The 12671-nt window shown below is 40.4% G+C and overlaps 1 protein-coding gene across 7 annotated transcripts in view; it reads right to left on the reverse strand.

Moving 5' to 3' along the window:
- Positions 1-452: 452 nt before the first annotated feature.
- Positions 453-12671, reverse strand: part of LOC111252688 (uncharacterized) — a 71731-nt gene continuing 59512 nt past the window's right edge. For 5 of the 7 annotated variants that reach the window (XM_086992706.1, XM_022810980.2, XM_086992708.1 and 2 more), the window contains 7 exons: positions 11349-11464; positions 10819-10909; positions 9947-10206; positions 4094-9594; positions 3710-3836; positions 2817-3040; positions 453-2583 (listed from right to left, as the gene is read on the reverse strand). In XM_086992706.1, coding sequence (XP_086848832.1) covers positions 8524-9594; positions 9947-10206; positions 10819-10909; positions 11349-11464 — 1538 coding nt within the window. In that variant the 3' untranslated portion in view covers positions 453-2583; positions 2817-3040; positions 3710-3836; positions 4094-8523. The remainder of the gene's footprint in view (positions 2584-2816; positions 3041-3709; positions 3837-4093; positions 9595-9946; positions 10207-10818; positions 10910-11348; positions 11465-12671) is intronic. The other 2 variants (XM_086992705.1, XM_022810983.2) reach the window with 2 other exon arrangements.

Raw genomic sequence — 12671 nt, forward strand, 5'->3', positions numbered from 1 at the left:
TCTAGAGGTAGGTAGGCGCGCAGAAAGTTCTACAGGAAAAATAATAATGGTAATTATTATATTAAGATAAATATAAGCGCGGGGAGGGTTCGGAATTTAGAGAAAGTGTCAATTAAAAAATATTGCGCGTCCACATGCGAGCAGTTGGGTGACAAGCTGATAATGAAGCTGATAATAATTATAGTGGCGGTTACACTGATAAATGGCAGTAATGTGTAGTGAAGGGCGAAAAAGAGATTAAAGAAATGATATAAGCAATTTTTTGGCAAAAAACCGATAAAAACCGTATAATGTGTAATGAACGAGTGTGACGGACGCTCTGGATGGTGAGGTTTCGCGACGAGCCACTCGGAAGCATCTGCCACATGTCTAAGAGAGGCATGGCTCTCCACATGGAAGATACCTCATGTATATTTTGTACGATTAGTTGCACTCAAATAAACATCCATTAATAACGAATTCAACACGGTCGACTCTTTATTCGGTAGGGTACTAATAGAAATAAAACGTCTTCGTCTTTGCTTGCGTATCCCTGCTCGTGTAGTTAGGCCGTTCTCAATTTGGCACGTCCGTATGGCATCGTGCCTTACACATTTGTATACCTATAGGCTCACCTGAATCAATGTGGCAACGGTTTGGAAAGCCAAATATCTCGTTCAACGAAACGAGACATTGCTTTGTCGAAAACAATTGCCACACGAATTGTATGCACAATGTAGGACCGAATAAACCTGCTTGTCGTACCTAAATTGTAAAATACCTAAAATAGTAGAAGCCGATGACCGACTAAATAGATATTATTAGCCATGTAGTATTTCGATCTACTATACATCTGTATATATCGAAGTTGATCCACTATACAATATAACGGGTGCGAATTAGTAGGTATTGTAACATATACAGTTATTGCTTCTGACCTATTGTCATCAACAGTTCATGCTTGGCAGGACAAACGTCTTAGTGCACCGCTTTATACAATGAAGATGGTACGACTAGAAAAGTCGAACGCCGTTCAAAGTGAAGCCTTTTTACGAAAATAACAACTTTTTTTTTTTTTTTCCGTCTCGAGACGCTATTAACTAATCGCGAGAATTTTTACGAAAATCCGAATCCAGCGAATAATGAAGCGTTCTTATACAAACATAAAGACGTAGGCTCCTGTGCCGTAAATTTCACCGCGTGAATATTACCGTCGCTAATAATGTTCGCCTTTGAAGCTTAGATCAATTGCCTTTGGTTTTAGTGAATGTTTCACGCTGTCAGTGATAACTGACGGAAGTTTTTTTCTCATTCGGATTCAGTCTGAATTGAGCTAGAGGAGACAATCAGTTGATTGTACAGTCCTTTAGACAGCCTTTCGCACATTCATTTCCGTTTGTTCGTTAAATCGTAGTCAACGTTACGTTACGTTAAGGATAGCCGTACTTCTGCATGATCATGTCGGTGTACCACTCCTGTACAATGTCAACTTCTACTACTATTTAATAGAATTTTCGTTTGAAACACTTCGTACCTTTGAAGTAACTAGTTGTCCGACGGACAATGCCAAAGGAGACATTGACTAAAAGCACTCATCGTTTGACACCGACGTCTAAAACATGATGTAATTTTTGGTAAAGATTACATCATGATCGTTATTAAAAAAACGTTAGGGATTCAAAAATAAACAAGGTAAACCGGAGGCTAGAAGCTTAATACAATGTCTCAAGCTGCGTGGTTTCCAGTTCGTATAGCAGCAACATACTGTCCTAACTACGTATAGTCGAGTGAGATACCAGCTGATTTTTGGGTATTTGCACCAAACGAAGCTTTCTACCTATATGAAGGTTAATATTTTCGCTGTTTTTGTATTTATTACCCTGAATCTGTCGAACTTGCAAAGGAGTCTGAATTACCCCAATCTGGAGAAATCTGATACAATCCGAATCTTGCCAATCTGAGCGATGTCGTCTTGTTGGACAGGACCGATCCGAACAGAAGCTGTGAGGTTCGAGTTTGCAATGGACGTTTAAACCTGGTAATCCGTCTGTCCTGGAAGACTAACGAGTACATATTCGATTGCTGAAACTGACTACGATATAATGAGTTATACCAATCCACATTGACGTACTTGACAAACGGTTTAATTAACCTGGCGACTGACTCTGACGAGGCTACAGCAGCGAGCTGTCCATTTGGCTTGCCAAGACTGGTTTGGACTAACCCAGATTTTGATACTGGCTTTGACCCGCCAGTTAAACCCCCAAACACCACGCGTCGCGTTAACACTACACGCCGAGTCGCTTTAGACATTCGCGGGACACTTTCCTGATCTTCACAAAGCGTAGACCTCAAACGGGAACCTGGAACCTGGCGTGACGAAATTGATTTACTTGTGCTGGGTGTTGGAGTAGAGTTTCGAGTCGAAGCTTTTGTCGGGACCTTGTCCTTTACAGACGTAGACTCAGTCGCATCTGATGCTTTTGCGAAAAAGCACTGCCCATGAAGCGGAACATCCCACCGGCGACGAAGCCTTCGATCGGGCAAGGCCACGCTTTCGAGATGGGGAACAATAGAAACAATCAATCCAGAGTGAAGGACAACCTATAAGCAAAACGATTAAAAACCCATACCCGTTTTAAATTAGGCTCGTGAACTGAAAAGCTTGCGATTGTGACCTTACGTCCGAGACCTTACGTCCGATTATGTTTGTTTACCTTCAGTATTCCTATATAAGATCTGGACCTGCCGATCTGCTTCAATATCATCTCAAATCAAATGACAGAGCGAGTTGAAATTTACGTTTGTGGTTATCTAATAAAGAAAAACACGCATACCGAGTTCTCAGCCTGGTGAACGCATTGACAGGCCCATATTGGAAGGTCGGAGTCGTCGTCTTCAGCTGGTAGCTCCAGGGGCTGACCTTGACAATTTGGATAGACTGAACTTTTCGATGAGGCGACCTTGGATGACTGTGGACACGAGACTGGAGTGGAGACTAGTTCTGCCGGTGACGTTGCCGAAGACAAACAACATCCTGAACCCATAATTACGAATAAATCTACCAAATACATGAATTAGAATCGGAGCGTTCCAACAGTTGGGATCGGATATAGTTTTCAATCAAAATTTGCATATGAGATATTGAAGCCGGCCATAATGACCAAGCTGATTAATACTATTAATTTATTAAATAATAATTAAATTAATACTGATTAATATGATTTCGCAGTGGTGCACCGTTCCGAAATTTGCAATTAAACACGCTAGCAAATTACTTCCCCATCAAATCTAAATAGCTCAGTATTACAGTGAAGCTTTCGACAAATGTACAGCCAGCCATACATTGCCCTCTGCCTTTTTCTAATTCTTTTATGAGTTGTCTATACATACAAACACAAGCATGAAAGGTTTAAAGTAAATAACTAACTAAAATTAAAAAAAAAAAAAATTACAAAAAGGACTCAAACTCGAGTTCCATATTGTCAAGGAAATAACGCTCACTAAGTCGCATTACACGACAAGCTGAATATCTTAAACCCCTGAATTTGTTGATTTCGATAAACTAAACTACGTAATCTGTATGTAACCAAAACGTAATTTAACAATAACGTAAGATCACAAAGGAAGCTAAGCTAGTCATACGTCGTATTAACGAAGCCCGTCGTGTATACGCTGCGACTTCAACTAGCATAAATACTTTCTAAATTTGCATCATGATCCAACTCACCAAAACTGGGTCATATTCGTATCAACGTTAAATGAGATCGTGCGAACATCTGTTTGGTCCGATCTTTTAATCCGGTCCCACCATCAGTGACTGATGACCGATACCAAAGGCCGATGCACGAACGTGCCTAGATAAACAACGACTGATATTGACCGATAGAGAAAACTATCACAGCAGCACATTCGGCCAAAGGCATCGGTTACTCACCTCGCTCGGCACGTATCATTCAAACAATGGACAGCCACGTGAAAGACACCGCTACCCTTGCGAAAAATCGTGCCATCTAACCTATCATTTTACGTATTCACGAATGGAGAACGCGCTCTCGTCGAATGCAGTACGAAATTGATACGGTGTTTACTCTCCGGTGACCACTTCACATACCCTTTCCTTTTTGACGGAAGATGCGATCGAAACGATTCCTAATAGGTCAAATTAGAAGCTGTTTTCGCCCTAGTTTTTCCCTGAATTGAAATAGTCATTCTACTTGGTCCTAGCGAGCGTCCCAAATCAGGCTTGTTTCGAGCTGACGATACGAAACTTAAATAGCAAGATTTTGCGAAATTTGACAGCGAAAAACAACAGTTTGTAAAAGCTGTTTTTTGTCGTTTTTATTTCGTCGGCCGCATCTTCAAACTGGTGCCTTTTCTGGATAATATACGCTGAAGAGTATTACACTTGCTGTAAAAACGTAAAGCGTTTAGACTACTCTAGATCTACTAAATCATTCAATAAATAACTAGACAGGAAGTTCACTAATTAATTTAGTTCACTTCAGAGCTGAATGTCGTTTCGTAGTTTAATACAAAGGCAACAAAGTACCTAAAATAATCGTCTTGAGGGAATAACGCTTTACTGTCGTCATTGAATAGCTTTCAAAGATAGACACCGTTTGAATTTTGATCCGTTGTCTATGAAATGGTCATTCAGGACTCTCACGAAACTTCGATTCGTGTCGTCACTTCAATGAAGAACTAAGATAATTAGCTTCACTTCCGAGCTAAAACAGAGCATGAGTCTTACTTAATTACCTACTACTTGTTTCTCTCAGGTAACGTGGATGATTGATGGGTCAAAAGTAGAAATCGCACATAGAGAGTAGTCAATAAGTTTTAGCCCAGATCACCGTCAGATAGTCGTGTTTATTTGAGTAGAAGTAGTATTTACTTCATGGCTACCAAACAGTTTAAGCAAAATCAAATCTATACATAATACAACTACATTCTGTCAAGGGGAAAACCGTAAAATTGGATGAAACAGTCAAACGTCACCGTTACGTGTACGATTACTTGAACAACTGTGATGGTACGTCCGACTTTCATGTACAAAATAGAAACGTATCAAGTACGTCGTACTATCACGAGCAGGCATTCAACATGGACGCGTATCACTACTTTCCCCACATGACGACCAGTATTTTGATTTCATGTCAAAACAATGCATGATCCGTTTGCGGTACTCACTGATTAGTAACGCATAAAGCTCTCAAGTTTATTACATCGTAACGTTTAACTTTGATTTCGTTTATATTCGTCGGTCTAACATACCGCCCTAGGGCTTTAGAAGCCCCTCGAAAATGTCGCATCTTCCAAATGTACTTAACTAAAGTTAGTTAGCAATACAGAGCTCGTATTGTCGATACAGAACTTAGAGTATTTATATTGCCTTCGCAAACTACGACATGTTACCCCAAATGCATAGATAGACAAAATTTCCTTCTTAGTATTTTTATCTAGCAGATGAGGTATCCTCTGTCCGTATCCGAGACATTTTACGGACGGATGTAAAAATGCGACACGTTTGCTGGAAATAGCCACTGATGCATACAATTTTTGTTATTAAATACATACCATTTACAAAGCATGCGATTTTAAGCAATCAACAGGCGGCGTTTCAATATGTCGTAATTCTGAAAAAGATAACAAAGTCTGCATACGCATATTGAGGGACCGATATTTGATTACTACTATTATGCTCGACTCAAGAGAAATTGAAGTACTTACTATCGATGAGCACATAATCCGGGTTTGCGACATTAATCTCTAATACGAATCACCTAAGAAGTATCAGGAAACTCTTTTCCTCACGTCAGGATATTCACTCTTGTTTTATAGAACATGAAAATGCAGCGCGTAGCTTCAACAATCTATTTCAACGGCTTACTTTTCGAGGGTCCAGCATCAGAAGTGGTGGGCGAAACTTTTAAGAAAGCCGTCGTTCGTGAGTTCCATTCGAAACGTTATACTGGCCCATAAAATATTCTCATATGAAAAGTGCAGTCCTCAGTGAAGGTGACACTAAGTTATTGGAGCCAAACAACTACATCACTAGAAATCCGGTTAGTAAGTTCACTTACTTCAAACGGTATCACTTACAGATTAGGTAACTGTTTGCCGTCACCGTGCACAAAAATAAGGTCTCTTTTGTGTCATTCCTAATTTGATCTACACGCTCTCCCTAATGAACCTAGGGACATAGAAATGATCTTAGGTGTGTTAGATAGATATACTATTTCAGAATGGGGAATCAGACATTCAGACGTGGAACTAAAGTTAATAACAGCTAATTACTATTATTATCTCTACACCTATACTATCATTACTATTACACTAGACGATGCAGCATTTTCTTGACTAGGAGAGGTTTGTCACGTTTACAGCGCCTTCATAATTTTTTTAATGTAACTTTAGGTTTTATGATTTTTAAAAATATCAAAGTCAATCTTTGTCGTTTTGTAATAATAACTACAACGTACGCGTCGCTTGCAATGAACAATGAAAATCCGTTAGAAGTATGCCCTGCTATAGGACCTTCAGTGAATGGCTGTATGCGATACGCTTCCGGGAATAAATGTAGCAAAGTCAAAAACATCAATATCGAATGGGTTCAGTTGAAAATGTACATTCATGGAGGTACTTCAAAAGCATTTGAGGTCTTTCTAGACCTGGAACCTTTAACTAATTCAGTATCACCTTCTAACCTTAGGTTAGCGTTTTGGTGAACTGCGTTCACTTCCTGCGAGAAATTTTAGTAATCCGCCAACAGGCTTATGCAGTCCTGCTAACATAGCTGTACAAACTGCTAATTTTAGACGCAGCGTAACGCCATACATGGGCAACTGCAAAACGGCTTCGCGGTTAACGATTTGGCGGAATTTCGGCGTTTGGCCAGCTTATTAATTTTTCGTTTTATCTAAAATTTTTCTATAATGCATATGCAAAAGTTAGAAAAATCGTATTTTTTTTTTTCTTTAGAGACCCAAGTCTGCGGACTCTGCAATTATTGAACTTTGCCGGTACTGTTACAGCAGAGGTTTATCACGAGCATCAGCAGAACATAACACGGGGACAACAATCATGTATCCTTAAAATTATTAACAAATTTCTTACTCGACACATCTATACGGTAACTAGCTGAATTATAAAACAAGATGTCACTGTATCAAATTGGAGTACAAACCAAAAAAAAAATATATATATATATAATAAAAAAATACATTTTTTATGAATGTCCCGATGATCGCGTTAACGATCGACTCGAACAAAAGACTTGTTTCCGCAGCAGATATACATTCCAATGTTAAAAACGAACGAGTTACATAGTTTAAAAAATGATAACAAAAACTTGTTGACTTTATTTTACCAAGGTTACAACGATCTCACAATTATATACATACACACACTATTTACAGCAGCTCAATCCAATGTGCGATATTAACGTTACTCAGAGCCTCTCGACACCTCGTAGTTATGGCAGTCGCGTCCGCGATAGCAGCTCCTATATGCGTAAAACCTACGTACTTCGCTGGGCGCGCGTGCAAAGGCCAAATAAGATGCCAAATGTTTCTAGAGCCTATATACCAAGCTAAAAGTTCCACCACCCAGTCTAGAACCATAGATGCGATCAATAGTTAACGCTGAAGCCGAGACCGCACATACGTGTGACAAAGAAACAATACCATAATACGAAATGAAGAACTATGGTTCTCTGTGACATGCCTGAACTCGTAGAAATGAGACAGAGCGTCGTACACTCGCTGATAAAACCATCTCATCGTCCGCTTCGAGCGCTCGCCGCGCGCTATTAAACAGATACCAATTACAACTCGTATGGGTTTCCCTTTTCTATACTAACGGGAAGAAATATGGCCGACGGTTTTGCTTTACTATACGTAGATCCTAGCTAACAGATAATATTAACGATTGTAACTTTAATAACCTCAAGGTTATTATGGATACTGACAACAACTATTACCGTGACGCTATCACTTGAGGCAAAACCTTTATATATTCTTTTTTCCGCTGGTGATCGGGACACGGCTTTGCTGAGTTTAGGACCGAAGCTCTTGTTACGTTTAGTAGGTGCGGACGTTGTGGTATAAATGAAGTAGGATGAATTGTAAGAGTTTTGAGACGCGGCGTACCGCCTAGCATGTTCTTCGAATGTAGCTAATTTTTTATTTTTTTGTTTTTAAGCTTATACACAAGTAAAAATAATGAAATATACGTTTCTCAACCATTTGATTGTAAAAAAAAAAAGAGTACAGTAAGTTAGATTCAATGAAGGTTCCCGTCATGATTAGCTGGTAGAACTTTCCTCTGTTGTATCACTGTCATTAATATGGCGGTTGTTAGAAATAGACAACTAAGTTATGAATCCAACTGGAACAACATCATTGTCCCTTTACTTTGGCGTTCTGCAAGACGTCTCTTCCAAGCCCCTATTATTGCTGCGACTATATTATCAATATATTGATAATACTATAGGATCTGTGAATAAATTTCACCTTTCATAGCCTAGGCCGTCTAGTAACATTAGAAATCCCCTTTACGTCTTGGGGCGCCCTGCCCTGCTCGCTCCGATATCGAAGCAATGACATGTCTCCGTTGTATCGTTCCAGCCATCGCTGCCTCGTTCACTAGTTGAACCTCTGGATCTAGTTGGCGCATTCGCAAATACAAACCTACAATGGTTAGAAGTAAGGCGACCAGTATTGCGACGGACAAACCAGTCACAAATAGGAAACCCGTAGTCGAGACACAGAGTTGATTCGTGTTCATGATAACGACCGAAGCCGCTTGATCGTTTCCTGCCATAGAAACAGAGTGGACACCGATATTGGGTTTGATCAGGCGGTTTGAAGGAGAGTCCTCGGATACGTCCTCCGGGGCAATAACCCGAATACCTCTGATTAGATGAGCGGTCTCCGATAACTCATTGTTACTAGTCGACGATCGGTCTTGCGACTGAGCTTGATCGGCCTCGGCATCACGACGCAGCCTGGTTAGTAACTTTTCATCGATTACAGTCGTGTTTGAGACGCGTTCATGTCGCTTTCGAAGGCGGGCTTTCTTTGCTTCGAGGCATTTCTCCTTGTCATGATGGCACTCGTATTTGCAAATTTCGATATTACACTCAATGAACACCTCAAGCTTGTCGGGAAACTTGAAAGCTTCAAGGTACGCCCAGGCAATGGCGGATGCGCCAGTATTCGCCGTATCCCTAGTCTTTTGCCATGGACCCATAAGTTTGGGGGTAAGAACGCATCCGCGTTTATCGCTCAGACGTATTGAATTCACAGCTGCGTCGCCGTCATGAGCCACGCAATCCTTCACGTGGACGTCGTAATCATCGCCGTGGATAAAGACGACGAGTGTGAGCGTCTCGCCTATCTTGACCAATCCATTAACAGGATTCGCGTGGAACGGTCCTTTACCCAACTGGACGTCGAGGTACGAGTCAATCGAGTCACCGGAATACGTTACGGAAATAACGTCGAGCACGTCGACCAAAAGCGATGATGACACGATCCGCGATACGACAGGTCCCGAGCCCGGCTTCGGCTCGAAAACACAACGAAGCGCACGCGCAGTATCCACAGCCGACTACGAGAAACAAGCAGAAGGAAAATCGGAAACGTTAGACAGCATGCTCATTAGAGTTCATTCAGTTTATTTTCTAGCATTACATGGTTATTTTGTTGAAGACGCGACATATCTATAGTCGGTGGTTCTCACTTAGCGATTTTCCAGTAGATTTTACACACGTACATACGAAGCGATGTTTAAGGCAAGTGCCATAATGTTAATCGAAAACTAGATTTGCACGTTACGCTGGTACCGTTTACTAATGATCTTTCTGATTCAGTAGCTTAGCAGTCAGCTATATACTCTGACAACATAAGCAAACAGTCATATGTATCCGATAAAAATCCGATTACATTTCCATTATTTTCACCTGTATACCCGGAGTGTGTTGTACAACGACGGTGTTCTCGAAGTAAGCCTCGCCGTTTCCAGCGTCAATGATCTGGGACCCACAACGGCCTGCCTGAAGTGAGAAACGCCGGGTCAATGTTGAAGTATTGGGCAGAATCGTCGATTCGCTCTCTGTTTCGTTTTTACTTGTCATTTCCCCTTCGGACCCATTGCCTAATAAAGATGGATCCCCGTACCGGCATCGCGGATCCGAGTGGTGGCCTTTTGAATAGATCATACCTGTAATGAAAATAAAAATATACGCATACATTTCCAAATGCTGTCCCATACAGGAAACTTTTGAATGATAAAAGCGATGAAGGTACGATCTGGTTTGGTGGACCCTGAGTTCGATGCAACGGTACCACGTATAATGCATATGGTCATTTGAACGTGTGAAACGTAGGGAGGACTGCTTGGAGAAACCGAACCGATATGGAGATGGATAGTACATTGGTAATTTATATATATATATATATATATATATATAACTAGTTCTACTATGTTGCAAACACTACACACCAGCGTTATTATTTTTTGGTTCCATGCTATGGTCGTTGTTATCGTAGTGTGTGTATGTTTGTTTACTTTCGTCGTGCACAGTACGACGAGGCTGTGTTTGAAAAAAAACTGAGAAAATGTGTTTTCGACGAACCGAGGTTGCTGAATATCATCTGTACTTATATCGAATTGTCATGGTTACAAAACTCAAGTATTATGTAGGTGTTGATAACTGCTAACTAACTAACTACAACTATAGGGATAGGCTCATGGTGGTTATGAAATGCTGCACCTTCCCAAAGGTAGTACCTATATATGCTTTTAAAAAGCTTAGCGTAAAGCCCAACCTACCAGAGAAAGGGCTATCGAAAGTCATTGTTACGTCCATTATGTTCTTCCCACAGTTCACTCGCACGTCCGTCAGGTGCGCCACACCGATGTCCTGAAAAAATATCGTACATGCGATTTATAAGCGGTAAGTACAGAAAAATACATAAAAATATATCGATATTTTAGGAGTAGAAACACATTAGTAGTAGCGTACAGAGTAACAACAGTGTGTTAGAGCTTTATTCGGTTCGCCAAATACGCATTCTCTAGCACATTGTACTACTATTCAGGCAATACAAAGTGGCGGCCTGTAAGCTAAATAGAGCAAGGAGAAATAGGGCCACGTTTTGGGTTGTAGAAACTACGAGAAATCTTATAGTAGATATGTCTATTTCTATGACTGGTTGGTCGCAGGGTTCACTAAGCGCCTGTAACGTTGATAAGGCGACTTTTACAAAAAAAAATCCTATTAAATAGTAGTACGTGAAAGCTATCTAGGAACGTCAGGCTTAAGGCGGTCGCAGATTCATTCAATCGCTTTTTTTGAGTACCTGATCTGGTAGATAGAGTTCTTCATCATGCTCAATTCCACTTTTTGTTGGAAACGTTGCTTTTTGCTGGACTTCGTGCCGCTGCGTCCGTTGCGCTAGAGATGACACGATCGCCACTGCGTAAAGTAATATAAATGTTTTGTGGGTTATCTTGTAAAAATTCTATCTTTTGTACACTATGGTTAATTATCTGCTCCTCTGTCTGCTGTTGCTCATTATGGTCGTACAGGAAAATTACTAAGTACACTTGGTCTGCTTATGTACACATTTTTTTCCGGCTGGTTTTCAGCCTAGCGAATCTTATAATTTCGAATTTTTGACATTGCCATAGAAGCTATGCGGCACGCGCGCTCGGCCTCATAACCGCGCAACCTCCATATTTGTACCGCCGCCTATATATATATATATATATAATACTAATGTTACTGACTAGCAAAATTAACAATAATAATGCGCACATACATCAAACAAAAATATCGCACACAATAACAAAAGTATATTTTAGGTTTATTTATTTAAACTATATAAAGCAAGGATTTAGATAATATAGAAACTCGAAACAAGGGAAATAATACTAGACTCACACAGCTGCATTTTGAGTGGCAGTTAGCTATTGAACTAACATGGGCCTATCCACTTTTCATTGTCCATTTACTGCGTGCCCTATTGCGATCGTATGTGATTCTTGTGCTTGTAATTACAATTGCTCTTTTCAATGACGTTTGTTATATTTCTTTGAATTTATGCCCGCATTCGAGGGTTGCCATGTTTTTACATTACAAGTAATAGTTTGCGCATATTTATACGAGGCTTTCAATGAAAAAACTATTCTACAGAAAACGTATTTCCGAGTGTAAAAGATAACGTGGCCCGACGAGGCTATTTAATTATACCTGTGTTGACCTTTTCGACAAAGTTTACTATACGAGATTTGGCCATTGTGATTATTTCTGTAGAAGTTCGAACAGCGAAATTATACAGCGAGTAAGATAAGCTTGAGAAGGACAAGAAGCATGACATGAAGTGGACCTATGGGTGGAGCCTGAACCTAGTTGCCCCTCTTTTTCACTAGGCACTTCACATGTATCTCGAGACGTTCCAAGAAAGTTTAGACGGGGAAGCGTATATCGCAAACAGAAACACGTGACGAAAAGATGTAGTATGAGCAGAAAAGGATTGCACAGGACAATCAACGCCGCTTTCGTAATTTGTAAGGCCAAGTTACTATAAGTTACATTTCTCATAGGAACAAACTCATATATTAAATATCTGTGTCAAGGAAATGCTTGTGGAAATTCTTGCCGTTCAGAAGCGATCCGCTCC

This window comes from Varroa destructor, unplaced genomic scaffold (genome assembly GCF_002443255.2).
Source record: "Varroa destructor unplaced genomic scaffold, Vdes_3.0 BEIS01000006.1, whole genome shotgun sequence".
NCBI lineage: Eukaryota > Metazoa > Arthropoda > Arachnida > Mesostigmata > Varroidae > Varroa > Varroa destructor.